This window comes from Lasioglossum baleicum, chromosome 14 (genome assembly GCF_051020765.1).
Source record: "Lasioglossum baleicum chromosome 14, iyLasBale1, whole genome shotgun sequence".
In the NCBI taxonomy this organism is placed as follows: domain Eukaryota; kingdom Metazoa; phylum Arthropoda; class Insecta; order Hymenoptera; family Halictidae; genus Lasioglossum; species Lasioglossum baleicum.
The window spans coordinates 2,462,929-2,486,387 of NC_134942.1; the positions used below are offsets into that span (position 1 = coordinate 2,462,929).

The 23,459-nt window shown below is 35.3% G+C and overlaps 4 protein-coding genes and 1 long non-coding RNA gene across 7 annotated transcripts; 2 read left to right on the forward strand and 3 right to left on the reverse strand.

Moving 5' to 3' along the window:
- Positions 1 to 1,452: 1,452 nt before the first annotated feature.
- Positions 1,453 to 8,679, reverse strand: LOC143215638 (uncharacterized). The gene is given in 2 exon segments (XM_076437931.1): positions 1,453 to 5,698; positions 6,600 to 8,679. Coding segments are annotated over 2 exon segments (678 nt in total). The 5' UTR covers positions 7,058 to 8,679; the 3' UTR covers positions 1,453 to 5,478.
- Positions 2,122 to 5,219, forward strand: LOC143215632 (uncharacterized). Its single transcript, XM_076437922.1, has 6 exons — positions 2,122 to 2,253; positions 2,377 to 2,658; positions 2,936 to 3,138; positions 3,296 to 3,498; positions 3,865 to 4,042; positions 4,125 to 5,219. Exons 1-6 carry the CDS (start codon positions 2,244 to 2,246, stop codon positions 4,386 to 4,388), a joined length of 1,140 nt encoding a protein of 379 aa, XP_076294037.1. The 5' UTR covers positions 2,122 to 2,243; the 3' UTR covers positions 4,389 to 5,219.
- Positions 8,680 to 8,816: 137 nt separating the features above from the next.
- Positions 8,817 to 13,757, reverse strand: LOC143215634 (mitoferrin-2). 3 transcript variants are annotated; one of them, XM_076437926.1, is made up of 5 exons: positions 13,618 to 13,757; positions 11,244 to 11,526; positions 10,675 to 10,899; positions 10,343 to 10,550; positions 8,817 to 10,222 (listed from the first exon to the last, which is right to left on the reverse strand). In XM_076437926.1, exons 2-5 carry the CDS (start codon positions 11,518 to 11,520, stop codon positions 10,036 to 10,038), a joined length of 897 nt encoding a protein of 298 aa, XP_076294041.1. In that variant the 5' UTR covers positions 11,521 to 11,526; positions 13,618 to 13,757; the 3' UTR covers positions 8,817 to 10,035. The 3 variants fall into 3 exon arrangements, with proteins under 3 accessions (XP_076294041.1, XP_076294039.1, XP_076294040.1); XM_076437924.1 differs by having other exon boundaries at positions 13,562 to 13,704; XM_076437925.1 differs by lacking the exon at positions 13,618 to 13,757 and adding an exon at positions 12,272 to 13,551.
- LOC143215639 (uncharacterized) lies at positions 12,226 to 16,611 on the forward strand. Its single transcript, XR_013010406.1, has 3 exons — positions 12,226 to 12,662; positions 13,087 to 15,478; positions 16,480 to 16,611. It is a non-coding gene; the product is annotated as an uncharacterized LOC143215639 (long non-coding RNA).
- LOC143215627 (uncharacterized) lies at positions 13,891 to 22,607 on the reverse strand. The gene is made up of 3 exons (XM_076437912.1): positions 22,035 to 22,607; positions 18,110 to 21,771; positions 13,891 to 17,807 (listed from the first exon to the last, which is right to left on the reverse strand). Exons 1-3 carry the CDS (start codon positions 22,164 to 22,166, stop codon positions 17,705 to 17,707), a joined length of 3,897 nt encoding a protein of 1,298 aa, XP_076294027.1. The 5' UTR covers positions 22,167 to 22,607; the 3' UTR covers positions 13,891 to 17,704.
- Between the last annotated feature and the right edge of the window lie 852 nt (positions 22,608 to 23,459).

The following is a 23,459-nucleotide window of genomic DNA, read 5'->3' on the forward strand; positions in this document are numbered from 1 at the left end:
ATATTTTAGCTCCATCCAGAGAAACAGAAGGCCAACGACGGCATTTTGTCGGTAAAGAAGACCACTGAGGAGATTCTCGTCGCGATGCATCGGTGTGAATGCGAATTATTACGAAACCATATCGATTATTATTAATTACATTCTCCGCCATATTTCAGACGATGTTTTGGCATTATTGTGGCACTATTTCGAATTTTTAGCGATGTGGTATATCATATCACTGTAACTTTCACGTTATCCTCGCGCCCGGTTACCCGTCCCCCTGAATAACACAGGGGCTGGCAGTCTTTAATAGTATCTGGTCGGTGCCTAAAGCAACCTAAAGCAGTGCTTCGATTGAGCCCAACTTTTTTGATACGATGGATGGCCGCTAGAGGCGCTGCGCGGAAAAACAGTAACGTATCTACTATTGGGTAGATGAAATGGGGTTCGTACATATATGGTCTCGGGCCCCGTGCATTGAAAAACGGAACAATTCGACAACCCACTCTGCCACGAACGTCACCGAAGGATGTGGGAGGATAATAAAGGTGAGCGCATACTAGATGGTCGCGGGAAGGCCGCGGGAAGGCCAAAGCCGCCGATGGACGCCCAAAGCCGCCGATGGACGTCCACGCGGGAAGAAATCTCTAGCGGGCCGACGGCTCCACAGCAGGGAGCAGGGCTCCCTGAAAGAAAGGTCCCTTTCCCTAAAAGAGGTGGGGAGCCCACGGAGACCTTTTTTTCTGCCACGCACAGCAGGTAGCCCTGCTCCCTTGCCGCATGGACGTCCATCGGCGGCTTTGGCCTTCCCGCGGCCTTCCCGCGACCATCTAGTATGCGCTCACCTTAAAGGTCTGCGCATACCAGAGCGTCGCGGGAAAGCCGCGGATGATCGCGAGAAGGCCGCGGACGTCGGTGGACGGTGGACGTCGTCGGTGCGGCAACAAATCTCGAGCGGGTTGACGGCTCCACAGGGCTCCCTGCTATGCGTGGCAGAAAAAGAGGTCTACGTGGCAATAGGCCCCTTTACCTAAGGGTCGTACGCGCGTACTAGGCGGTCGAGCCACGGTCAAGTTACCACAAATCTTCTTATTGCTACAAATCGTCTTATATTATCGTCGAGAACCACCCCTTAAATTTTCTCCCACCCTGTATATGGTCTAAGTCTAAGGCCTAAAGTCTGTACTCTATCTCTGTTTATACTGACAAAAATCGAGACAAAAAAGTCCCCGGGTGTGAGCACTCTTGTACAGTGCTGCCAGATGGTTGTGAGATCGCAACCAGGTACTCTCCTACTTTTCCCCTTCCACTATCCTATTCCATCGCTTTAGGATTGAGTGGGGCAAATGGGAGACACGTTGCGCGTGCGCGACGGGGATTGAGTAGGGGCAAATGGGGGACACGTTGCGCGTGCGCGATGGGGACGGGGACGCACACACACGCAACGATGACAGATGAGATGATATGACATTTCGCAGGTTTTAGGTTATTGCCGCGTATCGTATCGTACTCGTGTACATATACGTACTTAATGAAATAAATCATATGGTTCGTTCTAAATAGACATTGTAAACATTCTTTATTATATAATAAATAAAATGAATTGTAACATGTGGGAGTTTCAGTCGTGAAGCGAAGTATGAATGCTTTCTTTTATATGTACAATTGAAAAAATTTTGAAATCTGTATGTATGTAGTACTGAGTTACATTCCAGTAAAATCAATAAATCATAATATATTTTAACACTGTTAACCCTCATACGCTTCTCAAAAATAGTTGCATAAAAGAGACTGGGATAATAAATTCACTCATTTTTCTTCTACACGATAAATTGACAAATTACGTTTTATTTGTAACGTTATATTTTAAAGAAATACAACTCACAACATAGACATAAAGGGATCAATAATTACATAGTATGTGAAATAAGTAAATGGGTGAATTTTACGCGGCAATAACCTAAAACCTGCGAAATGTCATGCCATTGTTGCGTCCCCATCGCGCACGCGCAACGTGTCTCCCATTTGCCTCACTCAATCCCCGTCGCACACGCGCAACGTGTCACTTACTCTGGTGGTCGTCGGAGAGGGGGTACCTAAAATCGGCGTGATTCCCCTCATCTGGCAGCACTGCTCTTGTATCCACTCGGTATTTACCTAACTGTTTTTCTTTTGTTTTCGTGTTTAATCAGAGATCAGTCAAAGCAATGCATCTAGGAAGGTTAAGATAAAATTTATCGTTTTTCTACAAATTTACAGTGATGTATAACGGTAAGATAAAAATTATTTCGATACTTGTACATATAGAACACGATGGGTAAGTTTGCGCAGCAGTATGAAACGCGTTCCAAAGCCACAAAACATGAAAGTGATACGGAAGCATTACTCTTACAGAGCAAACACGTACGACGTGTCATCGAATGCCCAAGACATGCAATTCGCAACAATGTTCAAGGTTGGGTGTACCAACTGCGTCGGAAGTTCGTGTTTGTTTAGGCCCGTCTTTGGCGCAAGTATTCTTCCAATATAGTCACGATGACACGAAAAACCTGTTGGATTTAATAGCACCAGAGAAATCGCCGCCACCCTGTTTTACCGTTCAAATCGACAAAAATAGATTAGCGTCGCTCGCACACGACGACACCGTCAAAGCAAATGTGCACGACGCTATACTAGGTGAAATACTAAATTACGGTAAAGTCGCGATCTTGCTCCCATCGCCTGTTTCGAGCAGGGACAGAGATCGTGTAGAGAAACTATTCTTTTATGACTGCGTCGACCTCGTCGAAAGTACAAAGGATGCCGAACGTAGAAAAGGAGAGCATGTTGCCTCCCAGTGGAAGGGGTAGGCGAAGGTACAATGATCGTGGAGATCCTCGGGGATCTAGATCGCGACTTTACGGTACATTCAATGCAATTTTCCTTCGGTTTTAATATGAGAGCGATTCGTTAGAAATCGGCGAAACCCTCCTCGAACGTTTTCGGAGACAAATCGAAGATGAATTACGCAATGAAATAGAGAAACAATCGCAGGAGAAGTTTCACATGTATCAAGCAAAGAAACGTCGGGAGGCTGAGCTAAAATCGCAAGAGTTGCATGAAAAATACAGAAACTATATTAAAACAGTGCAACAAGAAATTCAGAAACAAATCGAAGTAATTCTCGTTATCAATTTGCATAGTACATCGCGTGTAAACTCGATGCGATAAAGACTAGCGGGAAATCCGGAGCCCACTGTCGCGTCACGGCACAGTTATGCGGAAAATGACGAAACAATATGTGAAAACGCATGCTCATACCTTCCTTTTCTAGATTGAATGGGGGAAGGCCAGCGCCGAATGGGTAAAAAGGATGCAGAAAGCGGTTGTGCAAGAGCGAATGAAAGTAACCGATGAGATAATGCAAAAAATGAGAACCGAAATGGCTTACGCGATACAATTGTTGTATCAAGAATTCGAGGAATCATTTCGTGCCGATAAAGAGACCATAATAGCCGATTTTAATGGAATTACGAGGTTAACGAACGTAGCTCATACGAAACTAATTAATAAGGGGCTGTTCTCGTTTTAAATACCATTTTTTAACAAATTTTTAAGAATTTTTTCCAGAGGATTACAATTTTTGCATTGGGATTTTGTACACACACGTTCATGGGTATATAATCGAAGCACATATAGATTATTTTTTTTAAGTGAAAACTCACAATTAAGTGAGTTATTTTATAGAGAATGAAGTATGTATCAGACGATCCTGTAAAATATAACTAGATTAGCTTTACGAACTCAAACAAATAATCCTCTTTGATATACACATGGTTAAGAATAAGAAAAAATTGATTTTTTGAAAGTTCAAAAGAATTTCCCCGTTAAAAATTGGCGCAGGGCGACGCATGTGAAACTGGACAAAGAAAAGAGAGAGTTCGAGGAGAAAGTGGGTAGAGAGTTGCATGTCCAGAGGCACCAGTACGAAATGCAAAATACCGTGAACGTAATTAATATCCACTGTCTGGAACAGTTGCGATGTTGCAGAGAAAAGCACATCATACACGAACACTTCGAGGTAGTAGGCTTTCCCTTATTTGTCTCGCCAGATAAGATATATATAAGCTGCAAGCGTCTTATTAAAAATTCTGCGCAAACAGAGACAGATCAAAGGCTTACGCGTGTTGGTTGCTCGCCTAAACGATGTTATAACTGCGATGAGGGAGGAGATCATTAATTGCCATGTGGAGAAAAAATCGTTGGAAGAACAATTTTGCGAAGTGGCTAAACAGTTTCAGAAGTTCATCAATTTCGCGTTTTCCGCGGTGCCGGAACAAGCACAGTATTTGTTGCCACTGGAATTACAGCGATTGATAGTGTCAGACAAGAATGGAACCGACGAAAATTCTCAAAAAAAATTCTAATAAGCATATATACTGTAATGCCGTTTTTAATGTAAAATGTACGTTTTGTCTTGTTCGAGTTTTCTTTTTTCTAAGGAAACATTAAACAAGTATGAACCGAGATTATTCTCAGAGAAAATTTAATTGAATAGAAATATTATTAGGTCAAGTCATCGATAACTTTCATTTTAGTATAGCAATTTTATTTATCAGTAAAAAAAGCAATGATATCTTAATCAAGTATATTTGCCATTATGCGCAATGATCTATATGTATATGTGTATATATGTATCACTTGCTGGCACGAGTATGATAAGTTGTCAGGATGATAAATGCATCGTTACAATTTGCTCTCTGATACGGAAATCATATATTTATCGCTTGACAAAATTAATGTATAATACGAATCTGAGTGATAACAAATGTGTACTTTGAAAAGTAGAAGAAATCTTTGAAAACGTTTAGCAAAGATGCCGTGCGAAGAGGCTTAATGCGTTTATAAAAATAACAGTACGTGTAAATACAATAATCTGAACATATTAATTCTACATACGATGTAACACATTCTGCAGATGATGCAAGTTCGCATGTGTTTCTATGAAATTTAATATCCTGTGTAGAGATAATTTGATGAATCGTATTACGATAAAAATTATATCGTACGCGCAGCATTTAATTGACATTGATCCATAAATCGATTAGATTATTACTACGAAAGTATAGTTACAGATTGAAAACTAGAGAACAGCACAGAAACTGTTGCTGGACTTCTAATTTCGATATTATTTTGGCTAGAAAAGTCGATGTAAGGAACAACTGTCGTAATCCTTCAAAATTGAGTTTTCCGAAAACTATATATAAACAAAGAAAATTTATTCGGTTCAAAAAAATCTATAATAATAATAGAACACCTGTTCAAAATCGGAAGCCACGTGTTGCATAATGAAAATACGCGCGGCCCATGAGATGGGTCCTCCATCACGGAAAGAGAAATATTTATTACTTCCAAAGAGAAACAGCGTAAAATTTACATTGTTTCTTCTTGTAGAGTGTAGAATTATGAGTTTATGTATAAATTTCTAGCATTCTGCGCAATAATATATATTATTAGCTATAATGAATCACATGTCGTTGGCGTGCGTAAACATGGCCGGTACCAATCCGGGTCCCTCTGAAGACTCGATATTTTCGGATGATAAAATTGCCGGATCATAACGTTCGTGTGTCCAGCTTTACTTCGTGGAACAGGTGGATAATCTGAGAATCGCCATCCATGTATCCAACTTGTGCAATCCGGATAATAGAACCGCTCTTCTGGCTTATCGTTCAATCTATCGTAATCAATGAACACGTTAACAATTTTTGTAATGACTGTGCTATATCTAAAACAGGTTTAAAGCTCAAAAGAGAATCCTTTAAACTCTATTATTACTCTAGAATGCGGATCTTTGTACAAAATAAAAATTGCCCGAGTATATATATATATATACACATATACATATATATATACGTATATATTAAGTAGGAAACCGTAGTTAAATGAAAATTTTCTCTTTATATCATCTGAAAAAGTCTAAGATTCTTCCAATTCTTTCCATACTTTACATTTACTTTTTTTTTAAATTGTTACAAGTTAATATACTTGTCTTAACGGCCGTTGAACGCCGCGCCGACTCGGGGGTAGACTCTCGTTTCAAAGATGAGGGTTTTCATTAGTCAAAAGCCGGCCTAGATAAATCTAGGCTGCGATCGCCCTCAAAAGTCCTATTTTTACATTTACGAGGCGCAATTTGCATTACTCGGCAGCATGTATTAGCTGTCGTAACTTTGTTTCCGAATACAAATGTAAATTTTACGTAAACGTGAAGATAGGACTTTCGAGAGCGATTGCGGCCTAGACTGATCTTTTATCTAGCGCTTTTGACTACTTGAAAACCCCATCTTTGCTTCGCGATATCGCAATATGGAAATGAGAAGAGGCATATCCCGCACCAATGCAATCCTAGAAACGAGTCTGTCCCCTTAACAGAGTTCATTTAATAAAACAAGAACCGAGAGATAAGATTTGCCACATTCAACGCAAGAATGCATGAACTCTAAAGATGCCAATCAATGTGTTAATGACATATTGCTATCGACGATGAACAATTATGTATTCAGAAATTCGCAATTACTGTAAATGACTATCGGCATGTAAAGTGCTAATTGCTGAAGGAATATGAAGTACAGAACCTTTTGCGAAAGTAATTCTCAGCAGTTACGAAACTAGGTGCATCTTGGTACAAAATTGTTTTAATCTGCGGATCAATTGGTTTCATAATACTCATATCGACAGAGCCATCAGGCTCGGCAGGTCTCCAATTTGGCAGTGGTTTTAGATGTATCTAAAAATTTGAAAAATCGTCTAGTTTTCAATAAGCGACAAGTGCAAGTTTGATGCAACTCGTATATGTATGCACAATGCTTGGTTGTTGTTTCGCTTCAGACTCAGGCGTGACCGGTTCAACTGTTTTCGCGGGTTCGGTAATTTTCAACCGATCCAATAATTTCTGTTGATTTTTCAAAAACCATCTGATACGTCCAGCTTCCTCCCTTTTTATCATCGCAACGTGGAACGCCTGGCAACGAGCATCGCAAATACCTTTGTTCGCCATATCGCAATTTTGTCGCACGCATTCAACGATGAACATTAATTTTTCTGCCAAATAAGTTACATTCGTAAAATTTTACATCACTCTGAAGTGAGATGCCCAAGCGGTGGCGACGTTCTGATCGTTTCGTTTAGTTTCATTTTTGAAACGGTGTCCGTTTAGCATAACAGGCGAGAGAAATATTGTTCTATCATTTACATATTTCAATGAATCATTTTATTTACATTGTTATTACATATAGTACACCTTATCGTATGCCGATAAATTATTTCTGCGTGAGATATCATTATTAACTTACAAGATAATAATTCCAGTGGGAGCATTGTCTCGCGTACAAATCGATGAGAAAGGAAACTATATATATAAAATCGTTTTCGTATCTCGTTTAAATAAAACAACACCCGAATTATTCAATGTAATTATATATAATTTTCAGCTCTAATGACAATAAAAATCGACGACTGGTATTATTATACATATTTCTTTTTTTCTATTATAAACGAAGTGAGTATTTATTTAAACATTAAAAAGGCGTTTTATGTAAAAATTTTGCGCGACAGTCAATCTAAAACGAACAAATTAGCGTAAACACAAAGTATACGTTCATTACACACCGGATGCGATCGCTTAAATATACAATATATTCGGTCGTTTACCCGATACACATAAGTTTTAAGATTTATAAATATAACGTACATATATGTATACTTGTGTGTACACCTGGAGGTAACAATGCATTAGGTTGCAACATAAATAAGGTCGGTTGCATATATAATTGTGTTCTCATTCTCTGACTCTAACAAAAGCCACTGATTATAAAATTGATTAAATGTAATTTTACTTTATTGATAGATAAAAGAACTACCGAATACATATAACCCCGTGTTCATTTATGTTACAAGTTACAACTCATCGTCAGTAGTAATGTAATAAACCCAGCGAACCGGTAAAGAAAACTTTCCAGCTTTAAAGAAGGGGTATTTATGGCAGTAGGAAAAAGATAAGTATTCCAGTGATGTGCAAAGAAGCCCCCTTTAAACGTTTAAACACAGATTCCGAGAACATTTCAGATAACTCTAGGAACGCGAACTCGAAGGTCTTTGAGCGTTTGTTCATGGTTCTGCTGGGTTTTACCACGTCACTTTGTTACCTGCAAGTATACAAAAAGATATATGTCGCGTTATCTCGATGTCGTCATCGATGATAAGATTTTTTACAAGAGATTGAAGTTTTGCGGCGCAGAAATAATCATTATGTTTCGTTTTTTTTTGTTGTCTATTCTCACAAAATACTATGTATATATATTATCGTGTGACACGGTTCTATCAGAAAATATTCCTAACAAAAAAAACGTGCGTTCCTGTGTACAATTTCTTTTTCGTTCAACGTGTACAAGGATCGTTGACTCGTTAAGCAACATCAAATAATGATTTATTCGGTAATGATGAGTAGTATTACGGTGCCGTAATAATAAATAAATATGGCGTGAAGTATGAGTTCTCACATGATATTACTCCCTCTTAAAGTCAACATCAAATGACCCAGTAATCACAGCCATAGGAAGCAATATGTTTTTACATTTTAATGTTTAGATGCGACGTCGTTTATATTACAAACTGACTAAGGAGCAATTCTTAATTTGTACTTGGGTAATCAAGACGAATTGTACTTATCGTACTGTACCATTGCCATTTTCCTTTTCTAGCCTGTTCGTTCGTTCTGTACATACACGTGTAATATTAACTTATCTATACTGCTCTACAAAATAATTACATCATCTGCAATTGGTCTAGATAGTTAATAATAATAATAATAATAATAATAATAATAATAATAATAATAATAATAATAATAATCGATTTTTTCCTTCGTTATTAATCTAAACTCCAAGTTCAGCATTTTATAATCCTACGAATACTAAAATTTCACATGTCCGTCCGTAGTGTATGAGATTTGTCATGGTGAAATTCAAAGTCAGAGCTTATCCGTCAATTACACTGACTTACTATTATATACATTTTTGTTCCTTCTCTAATTATACTTCCATATATCCCACTAATTTTGCTGTTAACTTAAGTTTATGGTACAATGTTAAATATACAAGTAAATTCTATTCTAGTAACTCGTTCGATAGAATTTTGTTGCAGCAATGTGAAATGTCCTCGATAGCAGCCTTCTGTTTGTACAAAATACATGTATACCTCCTCAATTTAAAACTGAGGGCAACTCACTCTGAGGCACAATTATGTTTCAAATCTTTTCGTAGATTAATCGATTCGTGAATATCAGAAAAACAAGTTCTTGTAAATAAGTTAATATATACACAATCGTATCATAAATAATTTGAACGAAGTTTGTATTTAATTCGGTAGAATATTTAATGATGTACTGTACTTACATATAACAAATGACATTTCGTTTCGATTTCCGTAACAAATTTTTCCTCTTCTTTTCCTCTGGACAGTACGTTCGTTCTAGTTCTCTTTATACATTTGAATATAACAGCTAGCAATACTGATAGAAATAAATGTTAATTTTGTCAAAATCAATATCATCTTTCTTTCAGGGTAATAAATATTTTATCAAATCAAGTGCAGCGGTATCCAGACAAAATTTTACAGCATGAAACAAGACAGAATACTTGTTGTTTATACAATTCTTTGCTCTGTATCTTCACTCGGTTTATAGTTTGCTAATGTCGGTATAAACCTATTATATTATTTCCGTTTTTTGTGTCAGTACTTCTTATATGAGCGACCATATACAAAGAAGTAACAAGAAATTTTCCGATACGTTCTCAAATACCAATGGGCCTACGTCCTGCGCTTGGCTCAGACATAAATTTTCATCAAACGCGTCTTTCAATTATTATACACATGTAGTAATACAACAATAACAGATGAATTAACAAAATATCACTTATCTTCGATAAACTCTCGTCATACGAAAAACAGACGCTTATTTTTCATCCAACAGTGTTCCAGTGTGACGGTAACCTTAAGCAATTTAGCAAATACCTAGCTGGTAGACACTTCGAGTAATACCGAGGTTGGGGCCGTTTTATTCAGATACGCGCTCACATCCTGAAAGCGACTAGACCTAGAGCCAGCCTGGCTCTGAGTTGCACCACTTAAATCATCAGCTTCTGGTTCACAATATCCATCATCTTGTTTTTTATGTAGTATGTATTTGAAAAATTCGTATCTAGAAAAATCATATCATCAGTCATCAGTAAATGCGCTGTGATTATTGTATTCGATTCTTTGAATAAAACTTTTGATATTTAAAAACTTTTCTGATTGGTATAACAATAGAAATACTTACGTGGACCAGCAAATAGTGGTTGCTGGCATTTGATACAAAATGCGAGCATGTAAACCACGGAAGTAACCGCTCACACCTCCATAGGCATAAACTTTTTTAAAAGCATCTATCATACCATGAGCATGTACACCACTCTGTGTATTTAAAACTGTTTTACAAACGTCTAAAGGAGTTGTGATCGCAGCAGCAATAGCTCCTGCTAATGCACCTACAATTCATACGCATTCATTAGCAAATTTAATGAATGAACTTTTAGCAGGATATATCTTGCGAGCTAAGAAGATTCTCAAAATCAACGAATACTGTATTTCGAACGAGAACGAGGTATATACCTGATTTCATATGTGCTATAGGATTGTATACGTGTTCTGGATTTGTGAAGTTTTGTGCTACTTCGTACGTTATAAAATGGATCATTTGGAAAGGTACGTTCATGGCCAGCTGGGTCGTGTAACTTCTGTAGAATGCCTTCGCCCCTTCGTTTTCATATACACTTTTTATACACGCTATGACACTTCGATATGGAGAGTTATACATTTGTAATCGTTGTTTAACCACTGCGATAAGAGAGAATTTTGTTCTTTGTTAAATAAAATTCTACTAACTATAAATTACTTATAATTAGACAGCAGATTTTATGCGTTTATGAGAAAAATGAGTAAGCGTAATTTAAAACAGTAAAAACATTAGAAGAATTTGAACATGTTCTTATATTATTTTCAATCTATTAAACATATGTATTACGGATGAAAATAATTTTCTATTTCGCTCAAGTTTGTTGCAATTCAGGTTAGACAAATTTGATTTTGCATAAAGATCCGCTGTCTACTTATTCTACACAATGAGTAACAATAGAATGTGCAAAAGTGACATTACAAGATCTGCGTAGAAATATTTTTACCTTCTGCTGGATTCATAATACCATCGTGAAGAAGCGTCGCCACACAACCAGCAGTTCCGTAAGCAACCAAGTTAAACTCGGAGTGCGACCTTGAGGCTAGTATTCTATTTTTTAAGAATTCATAGCATGAAAAATATAAGGCATGCGCTGGACCAGCCCCCACAACCATTGCACTCATACCACGGATTGGTCTTAGGATGCCCTCTTGTCGTACCATTCTAGTCAAAACTTCTCCTACTCCTCCTCCCCCTCCTAGACCTGGAGTCAATGCCTGCATTCTCGTCTAAATATAGTCAGAAAATTAAACATACATGAATCACGTATTGCTAATAAGTCTTCTTCTTATTAAAACTACACCAAGTGTAAAAAGTATTTGTACACCCTTTAAAATAGAATAACTTTTTTACAATTGTACCAAGCGACCTGATTTTTTGTATAATCAATTAGAAGCGTTGATTTACAAAATGATATGCGAAAAAGATTTTTCAAAAATTATCATTTGCAAGGTTACATGCAAAAATAAAAAAGGCATGTTTTAAAACTTTTTTATTCGGGCCCTTAATGAAAATTTAAAAATGTTTTGTAGATCTATGTTAGTTATACACATTCGGAAAATTTCATCGAAATCGGGTGTCGCAGGAAAAAACGACACACATCGAAAGATGTACGATTTTGTGGATTTTATGTAGAAACTGATCAAAAGTCGTGTAAAACTACGATTTTCACCATTTTTAACCGCTCGTAGCTCGTGTGTATGTTAATCGATTTCGATTAAATTTTCAGCATGTGTGTACCTACTATAGATCTACAAAACATATATATTTTAAATTTTCTTTAAGAGAGAGAGGGCCCATATAAAAAAGTTTTAAAACATGCCTTTTTTATAATTATAATTTTTGGAAAATCTTCTTTGCATATCATTTCGTAAACCGGTGCTTCTAATTAATTAATAAAAAAAAGTTATTGAAAGAGTGTTCGAATACTTTTTACACTCACTGTATTTCTTTACATCGTTTACAAATACATACTATATACTCTTTCACCATTAATTAAAAATGTTTATTCTATAAAATTACGAAACCGAAAGCGGAGACTGAACATTATTTTCAGTTCTCTTTTCGCATTGTCTATCATTTTCAATCGTGGATAACAACAGAATGATATCATGACATCATCAAAGTCCTGGAAGATCATGACTTGCAACTATGTAAAAACATGACAATTATCAACCAAGAATGTTTATAAGTATTTAAACAAATCTTAAATACTTTGAAACGAGATCAGAGATATATATATATATATACACGAGTGGACACTGCAAATAGAATGCAGAGCAAGCGATTAAACTTTAAAATATCAAACTTATGACATTCTGTTTGCATGACACGACAAATTTTCACTCCAGCTGTAAACCATTACGTATGTACTTTCCCATATTTATATACGAAAATAAATAACGAGTTGGAATTGTGGATTAAAAGAAAATAAAACATACAGCCAACTACAACAGACATGTTATGTAATGAATATTTAAAACTCGGGTACTATTTAAGACATATAATGTCTACTAGTGTTGTTACAAGTACAATTAAAAAATGATACAAATAAGTGTTTGAAGATAAATTTAACCTTAGCATTATTTATATGCAACAAAAGTGTTCATTTACTCATGATTGTTTGCACTATACATATATTACATGACATAACATGCAAATGGACACCTCCTTCGCATAATAATGAGGCTAGTACTACGAAAGTTAAATGCATAAAGATTCTCTTTCAAGAATATTAAGCGTTTCCAAGAAAAATTAATTTCGAATAACTTTGTCTTTTTATATTGTAGGTTAGCATAACTTCTGTGCCGAAAAAATATAACTTCTCGTCTGTTCGTTTAAAGTGTAATGAACGAAAGTATTAGAAATGTTGCTACAAGGAAAATGATTGAGAAATTTTCTTGCAGCTAAGCTTGCTCATCCTTATCAACCTAGTGGTACCTAAAAATAATTATGAAATGATATTGTCTGAATTGGTTACACAATAACTTTCGAACCGTAACATAAAGCACGAAAATATCAGTGTAATCGTGAAGCGACTGTAATTTCACTGGCTGACAGTGATTAATTGCAGTTATCTTAAACAATGTAAACGCCCAGTTATTTATTCAAGACTTCGATGACGATTCTGCCGGGACTTGTAACGTCACGTTGCTGGATGTCATTAAATCTTATTGGAATTGAATGGCGATCGAGTAACGTGTAACAATAGTTGAGGTTATGTAAAATATTGTTAGAAAAATTCGCAAGAAATAAAGATATTACCTTGACACTATCAAGGGGATACATCACACAATGTTCCATTATTCCAGCAAACGCACCTGCTGTCATATGCACGACCATGGAGGATGTCGGCAGGCTCTCGTATATTTCCGCATTCATATTTTTGAAGAGGTGTCAGCGCGAATTCCAGTTTACCACTTTAAAATGCCACAATCGTTATGCAATCTGTCGAGGCGGATAACACGCTTTCGGTAGTGTCGCTTAATCATCGAAATGTAGCTCATTCGAATGGAATCAAGGAAAAAGTTCGTTCGTTCGGAGTGACAAGACGTAATCGTACACGTTGATTGCTTAATGGAACCTTATTGGAATTGAAAAGGCGGCTAACCCCGATAGGCAAATTTACAATGTACGATCCCCTCTCCACGTTCTCTCAGAACAATGAAATTTCTGTTAAAAGTTAAAACAGGCTGGTCGGTTAGTACACTTAAAAATGCACAAACGACCGGCATTTACGCTCGACGGTTTGCTCGACTAGTCCCACAACTAAATGCACATTGCACATTGGCATTCTTTCGCGGTGCGACTGTGAATCGCCACAAGTTGATATGGTGAGGTTAGCCGTATGCGCACGTGCCGCGCATGCGTCGTAGCCAACCACGTGGTTCGTGCGTGTGGTACATAAATATATTACATACAATATATATATATATATACGTACATCACAGTGAGCTTAATAAATAGTTTGATTATTGTTTAAGCCATATATATACATCCGTCAGTTGCATAGTAATACATTTATTTATACAGTTTTCAGGGAGAAACGAATGACCTGTTGAATTTGTATGATTTAATTTACAATAAATCTTCCTTCCTTTGGAATTATCGACTCTAACATTTATTATATATATATATATATCTTTGTTTACGTTACGATGCCACTGATATAAACCAAATGTTTGAACATCTTTTTTACATTAAAAATTTGTACACTTCTCGATAGATCGTTGCTTTATAAAAGTTTGATCTGTATAAGAAGGTTACAATAATATATGTACGTTGCATATTGGAAACATGAGCGAAACAATGAAACCAAAAGATTTTATTCAATATTTACACAATGTGATCAGAGTTCGTTATTTTACACCATTCTCTAGATAATTCAACAATAGCACAGATAATACACTTGTTTCATAAACACGTGGAAAATACGCAGCACACAATGAAGTGTTCATAAATCATCGTTTTATTCATGACAGAAATTCACTATTATTAAGCGGCCACGTGTATGACACGTTGTAATTTGTGTTTTTAACGAACGTATCAAAAAATTGTGACATTAATTTTGCTGTTGACGCGTAAAAATTCAACATGTAACATTTTGAATAATACACGAGCATCTTTGATCGCATTGCATATGGATTTATGAGACCCGGTTAAATGGCAAGGTCGATCGACATAATTCCATATGAGTTAGAATTGAATGAGCCGACGGATATCAGAGGAATATCAAACATATAACTCAATTAATTATCTAATAGACAGCTTCGTACATTATTATACGATACGCACGCGTATAATTCTTCTCATTTGCGGTCACGTATCGTATTATCGTTACACGTATGCGATTACAATTCTTTTTCGTCTTTATCATTCGCAAGATAAAGCGAACGGTGTTCTCGTCTCTATCTAAAACTATATACTTTTAATCGAGAAAATTCTTAAGTGGTACCTGTTGTGTAATACAATGTAGCATCCTGTTTGACAGTTACAAATAGAGGAAGGTCTTAATATTTACGAACTTGGTTAACATGTATACAAAAAATCGTTTTATTTTAAGATAATCATAATAGTAATGGGCTTTATAAATTTTTTTTTCGCTACTATATTACATATGGCAATAAATATTTTAAAAAGTTGGAAAAAATATTCTACAATATCTTCACAGTACTACACAGTGTATGTAATGTACTTTTTTTGTTTATATATATATACACATTATCATACAAACTTATGCTTATACAGAATTAAAAACCTGCTTATTAATAAATGTAACATTTTTGTAAAAATTTAATAGTACAGTTTCCGATATTAGTGAAAAAGTGATGCGATGTACATTTATTAGTCTGGCAAAAATGAATGGTTGCTCTTGCATTACAATTTGCTCGTTGGTATTTCATTATTTTAAAAAAATTATGGAAGCTATTGCTTTTTCTTTTATTTTAAGATCACAGAACAACTAGTTTTATTATTTTTATTCTCACTGCTAAATTTAGTTGTAAAACAATTTTCCAACAAAACGCATTCGGGAATCTAAACGATAGTCGCGCATTTTGTTTACAGTGATTCCCCCGTCTGTTTTAACTTATCAAACTTATATCCTCGGATATATTCTATCAACATATGAACAGTAAGAAATAACAATTTAAAAGAAATGTATGTCAGCATTATAAATATTCCGCAATCGCGTACAAAACTCTTATACTTTAAAGTATAATTATTGTGTTAATGTTTTGTATACATGTATACATATGCGCATATGTGTGTGTGTGTTAATGAAAATTGCACAGTGTTAATTGCAAGTCTCTCTGTGTTATTTATAATAAATTGAGCTTTGTACAAAAAGTTTAATTTATGCAGTTTGAAAAAATATTAATGATTTCAACTTTTCTCTTAACGAACAAGAACTAACATAAGATTATAGTGTTCAATACAAGATTAAAATTTAAATTAAATTACACATGATAATCTATACATTCGCTTTGTTAAAAAGATAAAATTTGACAATGAATTTCAATGAAATTGAACAATACCTTTCAATTCGATATATGTATTTACATACCTTATAATTAATTTTCTTGAACTTCCATAGTATCATATACATACATATATAGTACTACATTTTTTTCTGAAGTAACTGTTTCAAATGAATGTTTAATTCAAAATATATCTGTTTACAGAGATACATATATCAAGATGTTTTCTGCATGTTCACCAATACGTTGCAAGTATCAATTAGTGAACAATGGCGGATATACCGGTTTTTAAATTATAACAAAGAAGTGGCACACATCATTGTAAATCCAATTACAAAGAAATCTATTTGAAGACTAATTTGAAGAGGTATAAAATTAAAAACACGCAAAACAAAGAAATAAAATAATATTCTGCATGATAAGATCCCTATTTTAAGTACTTCAATAAAAAAAAGCAACATAATAACAAATTACACAATATAGCAGAGAAAAGAGTAAGACGACAATCAGCTCATAAGCAGATATTTTGTGAAATACTAATTTTAATGTTAGAAGAGTTTCTTTTAGTTGAAAATAACCTTTACCTTACCACTCGAGTGAAAAGATTACTTAGCTTTCGTGTACCTCTTCTTTTTGTTTTGTGTTTCTATACAATAATAATTTATTCTCTTTCAAACAAAATTTTAAACAAAACCATTTGTTAAGAAAAATTCTGACTCAGATCTGGACGCAATTAAGAATTTTGGATGTCTGGTAACCGTAGCCATAAAGATTATAAACTGGAAGATAATTATTGTTATCAATGTGCAAAAGGTAATCAGAGAAAATGTTAGAATGTTATGTCAGAAAATAAGAAAAATTATAACACAAACGAAATATATTTTTATCGATATGCACCACTTTGTTTTAAGTATTAGGCTGAGCTTATTTTACACAACACCGACATAGAAGAATACGCGGAAGTACCTATTTTTAATACTGAACTGGATTGAATATACCTACATAAATAGTGATTACTAAAATTTTATAACACTGGTTTCGAATAAACGGTTTCATAAAATATTTTGCATTTTTTTGTTTCAATTAATTGTAAGTGTAATGCCAATTTTCTTTTAGAATTTTTAATTGGTTTGAAGAGCATGTCAACTCAGGAATTCATTGATCTTTTCGAATGCAACATATGTTTAAAATATCTTAAAAATATTGATTTTTCAAGTTTTTGCATATAAAATAATGTTTCGTACTGCTATAGCGTAAGTAATAATCTGTACACTTCGTTTGGTCACTTCGATATCGTATGTGCTAATGAGTTTAAAAATATTTGATTCAAATATAGCATATAGTATATTATTAGAATCAACAACTAGAACTCCTTTTTATATTACATAAAGTAAGAGATAATTTACCACCTGAAACTATGTACTAATAGCTATGCCTGGTTAGATCTCCTACTTCTGCGAGAAGAACTTGCAAATAATGGACGTGGTTTGTATAAGTCATCGCTTGAATAACGTTGACTGCTTCTATGCCGGCTGCAATTACATAACACACTAGTTACATCATGAAGAGTAAAGCAAGATTCATATTTCAAAGAAAGTATTACTTCTATTTCTAAAAAGGAAGTACGTACAACTCTTTACACTGTACACTGTAAATAGTTGCTTATAAATGAAGAGAAGAGATTTCAGTCATAGAATATTTTTGTTCAAAATTTATTATATTTACAAAAATAAATGCTCACTGGATTCTGCATGAAGAAATCCAGATTGTTTTAGGATACAAGAATGTGAAAACAGAGAGAAACATTAACAACAAAGATTATTATTCTACATACCCTTTGTCTTCTTTAATTAAATTCGATGATGGTGTTTTTTCACTAGTTGCAGATACATCGCTTTCTGGGCTTAGGGGCATAACAAAATTTTCTCCATTTAGTAGTCCTTGCGGAGTACATATATTTGCTTGTAGTCTTTGCTTTTTCGGTCCAATAAGCTTCCTTTTCTTTATAGTGTTCAAAACATCCTCGCTCGGCAAGTTCAGCGCTTTTTTATGGCCATCGTTGTTGTTATTCGTATTATTTAATAATATATCTGACAATGGACTAGTCGAAAGTTTACGTTTTGGCAAAGGAGGCGCCATAGCTTTTGGTATCGAAGATACAACTTGGCCACCTAAACTTTCTATTATTTCTTCTAAGGAAGTGTTCTCTACCAATTCCAGTGATTCTAAGAAATTCGAGAATTTTTCAGATTTCTCATTGTCTGCTTTGAAATAACGACAGTCTTCATTGTCTTCGGCCGTGATCGAGGTAGATTCTATAGCCTGAGATTTATTGTTAGCATGTACCGAATGATATTCTTCAGCTATATCTCTACATACATTGGAAACGCTATTGTTTCCAGCATTTTGAAAAATACGTTCGTCTCTGGATGTTTCTATATCTTTTTCATGTTTCAAATGACTCGTACAATCTGCTTCGGGACTTGGTGTATTTGCCTGATCCATTTCTTTGTCTTTGTTAGTTCCTTCGGAAATAGTACAAGAAGAATTTACTTCTCGACATTTTACACTTTTCTCTATTTTAGATGTACCAGCTTCTTGCGACATTCTTTTCTTCTTAGAGTCTACATTTCGATGATCGTCCTTCTTAAATGGTGGAAGTTCTTTATTTTGCAAGTCTTCACCTCTTTCGTCGCTGCTGTGCAGTGTTTGTTCTAATCTCTTACTGGGAAGTGTTTCGCACAATGATTTTTGTATGCACAACTCCATGTCTGATAATTTCAGCTTCAAATCAGAGTGCACTTCTAGTAGATTCTTTGCGCCTGCTTCACTTTGTAACATCATTATTGACCTTTCTTCTAATGTTAAATTAGTATGATTTTCAGGATATGGCTCTTCATATTCCTCATCTGGAATTTCTATTATTTGAACACGTTCTTCGTCCGGTACACTTTCAAAATCATCATTATTCACAGAGGTGGGTTGCGTTACAGGTTCTACTTTATGTTCAAGTTTCTTTTCTACCTTTTTATTTTCTTTGAGCTTCTGCTTTTCTATTTGTTTTCTAATTTTCATTAATTTCTTAGCTTCATGTATATTCTTAGCAAATTTTGGTTTCTTCAGTTTCACTTCTTCCGAAGTGCCATTGTCTTTACTATGTAATGCTCGTTTCTTCAAAGGTAAATTAACATCGTTCAATTCTGATTCCTGCTTAATATGCGTTTCGTAATTACTGCTATTATCTGTTTTGTACTCTGCATTGTCAAATTTATAATCTGGCTGTTCTAACGATAATCTTAAGTCATTTGTATGCGTTTCTTCCATATTATCCGATGTTTCGCTACTTGAATTGCTAATATGATTTGATTCTTTGGACGAGGTTGATGAACCTGACTTATTACTGACGATATTAGAACTAGAATTACTAGACTGTGAGCTTTTACTGCTAGATCCGTTCGAACCATCTCTGTCTGTCGAGCGTCGATCGTTAGAATTCTTTCTCAAACTAGAGTGATCATCTTTTGACTTGGATTTCTTCTCTTCCCTCCGCTTTTTCTCCTTACCTTGCGATTCACTTTTACTATCCTTTTTGTTATCTAATTTTTCATTTCGAATAGAATTTTTATTTTGTATCTGATTCTTCGTATCTTTTTTGCCATTTATCTTCTCAGTGCTCGACTTGATATCTTTCTTAATTTCAGATTTCTCCGTTTTCTCATCCTTTTCAGTTTTAATAACTTTCTTTATATCCTGTTTATCAGTTTTTTCAATTAAATCTGATTTAGTACTTACATGATTTCTCGACTTTACATCTTTCGAACTACGTTTCTCATCCCGTTTACTTTTATCTTTTGATTCGCTTCTCTTCTCCTTTCCGTCGACCTTCTCCGACGATTTAGTAACTTTAGTTTCATTGGAGCTTAATGTCGAACTTTTGGAAAAAGAACTTTTATGATCTTTCTTATAAGCTTTCTTATCTTTAGGTGAATCTTTCTTGTCTTTATTCTCCTTATTCGGTTTTGTTTCTCTGTTATCTTTGTTTAACTTTTCTTTCTCTGTTAACTCCTTTTTCTCCCTCAGTTCTCGGATTTTCTCTTTATAAAGATCTTTTAGATCTTTTCCTTCCTTACTAATGCTATCCTTTTTGTCTGTTTCCTTTATCTTGTCTTCTTTTACCTTCGTACAATTATCCTTCTCCAAGTCTTTAGCTTTATCAACGCTGTCCTTCGGTTGATCACTTTTCTCTTTAGACTTACTTTTCTCATACTTATCATATTTTGTACTGCTACGACTTCTTTGCTTTTTTTTGTCACCACTTCTGTCCCTATGATGTTTTCCATCCTTGACATGATTCTTGTCTCTCGATTTTGATTTAGATTCGCTGTCTCTACTTCTGTCTCTGTGTTTGTGTTCATACTTATCTTTTACGCTACTATCGGTAGCATCACGAGAATTCTCTTTAGAAGATAAACTGTATTTATTATTTTTAGAATCTTTAACATCTTGTATATCTTTAGTTTTATTTAATTCAAAAATAGTTTTACTTTTATTCTTATTAGATTCATAGTCTCTGACAGCTTTAAAATTGTCTTTAACATTTTTAACATCACATTTGTCTCTATTGACTTCATCCTTCAACGCGTCGTGTATGGGCGTCGATGCATGGTTCGATGATCCAAAGTCTGTTACGATCGACAATCGAGAGTCAGAAGAAACCTTACTTAATTGTGAATCTTGATTGCTATAGTCAAAATGATCTCGTGACAGTTCATTACAAAAATCAGGACTTCTAGATCTATGGCTAGTTAATTCTGATATTCCGGATAAGTGTGAATCGTTGGAATTATTATATTCATTCAAATTCATAATATCTATTGGTTCGAAGGTAGGACTATCTTCTTCCTCCTCTTCCGTCTTATCATCTGATTTGCCAGATGTATTTAAATTTAAATTGCTATCAGTCTTATGAAGATTTTTATCACTTTCGAACAATGATTTTTCCTCGAACGAGATTTGTCCATTTTCTGATGCATTATCTTTATTATTCTCATTAGAAACTTCTTCGTCCTGTAATTTCTCGTCGTGAAACAATTTCTCTTCCTTCATTACCTCCAAACCTTCCATCGCATCCACGGACTCCAAGGATACATCTTTCAAACTATTTTTATCAGACTCCGGTGAAACAGGATCCAAATCTTTCGGTAGTAAGTCTTTAAGGCCACAAGCACCATTTTTTTCTTTTGTTTTAGGTCTCTCTATGCCCAGATACTTGTACACTACATCTTCAATGTGATGCATAAAAACTGAATATACCTTTGGATGTACTACTTGATCTACTATACGCTCTACACCAGCATCCAAATAAGGAGCTTCATGGATGTGTTTGCGTAACGTCTCTCGTAGTTGATTTTTGTTTAAATCTGGTTTCCATGATTGTTTACTGAGGAAGGAATTTACAGATCCTTCAACTCTTGTACGTAAATTCTGGTACGCTGGCTGCAATCAAAGCAACAGAGATTGTAATCGAAACTAATTTTAGAAGATCAATCATCAAAAGCAGATTCTTTGATTTTTATTTAAACTTTTAAGACATTAAATATACGGCAATAGAAATCCACTTTATGCAATAGATAGAATAATGTTAAACTCTTTGGGAAGCATGTAATATTTAAGTCGGAATTATTTCGCAAGAAATACATAAGTGATTTTGTAACAATTCTAGATTATAAAGGATGTATGTTAAGAAACGTATTTTATACCTTTGTATCAACATCAGCAATACATTCTTTACGAAACTGATCGAAAATCCCTTGGGATTTCACTTCTCCAACGATGTGATCGACTAATCGTAAATCACCCGCCAACAAAGTGTTGGATAAGCCCAACTCCATATTAACAAGACTATTTAAAACAATGATAATTTACTTGAACACTAAACAATTATTCATTTTCATTGCTCGGTACACCTTCTGAAACAGTATGCAGCCATACTCTTCTGGCTTTACATCTAGGTTAAACACTGTACGCAGCTGTATGAGTAAATGAATAATAATCAGTGATACCAATCCTTCTGCTTTTTTATACGAAAACTGACGAAAACCATGAAAACATATAAGTTGTACTTGGTGGTATTTCGTTCGGTAAAACGTTTTACAACTGCGTATTTACATTGACATATATGTCAAAGATATATGTATATACTGGTATATATAAATATATTGTAATTGAATAAAAAAGAATTAAAATCACTAGAGAAAACTACCCAGCACTACCCAGACAGCACACCGGCTCGATTTTAGCCGGGCCCCTGTTGGCCCCTGTGCACAAAATGGCGCGAATTTCACCTGCAGGGGGCTCGAGCCCAGGGCCTGCCGGCCGGGCCGGTGTTCGGCCGATTTGCAAGATTGCAAGAGTGCGGGATTCGCGTTCTCATTTCGTGATAATACAAACACGGGTTTTTTCAGTAGTCAAAAACGCCAGATAAAAGATCAATCTAGGCAGCAATCGCCCTCAAAGGTCTTATTCAGTCTTATTTATTAACTTATTATACTTTTGTCGGTAAAAAGGGAGACTGCTACGCATTTGTACAGTACTGCCACATTGATGCGACCCGCCCTGTGTCGCGCATGCGCGAGAAAAGTTGGGCTCAATCGAAGCACTACCCTGATAGCACAATTGACTCCACGGGGAGTGACGAAAACGCGCATAAGTTGACTCCACTTGGACAACCTGGAACCGTCTGGATGCAGCCCACGTGAAATGCAGCTTCTGCAGTCTAGCTGGAACGCCACTCTATCCTGGATTCCGCTTCCCCGCAAGATGGCAGCACGGTCGCACTGATTAATGCGGCGAATGCCGTTATACAGGGCAGCGCCGTCGGTAAGGGCAGATCGCACTAATGTGGCAGATGTCGATAAAGTAGATTTCTATTGTACAAATATGTAGCAGTTTCCCTTTTTACCGACAATACTGATTTTTGAATGAATATTCAGTCACATGCAAGGAGAGAAAACGAAAAAAAAATCTGTGCAAAATAAAAATTCTCTGCATCGATTGCAAGAGATGGAAGCTAAGATTAAAATGTCAACATGCAAAAAAAGACAAAGTGTCGTACAAGGGACAAGAAAATTTACTTTTTCTTATTTTTTAATACACCGCAGGGAGTTGGTAAAGACACATGGACA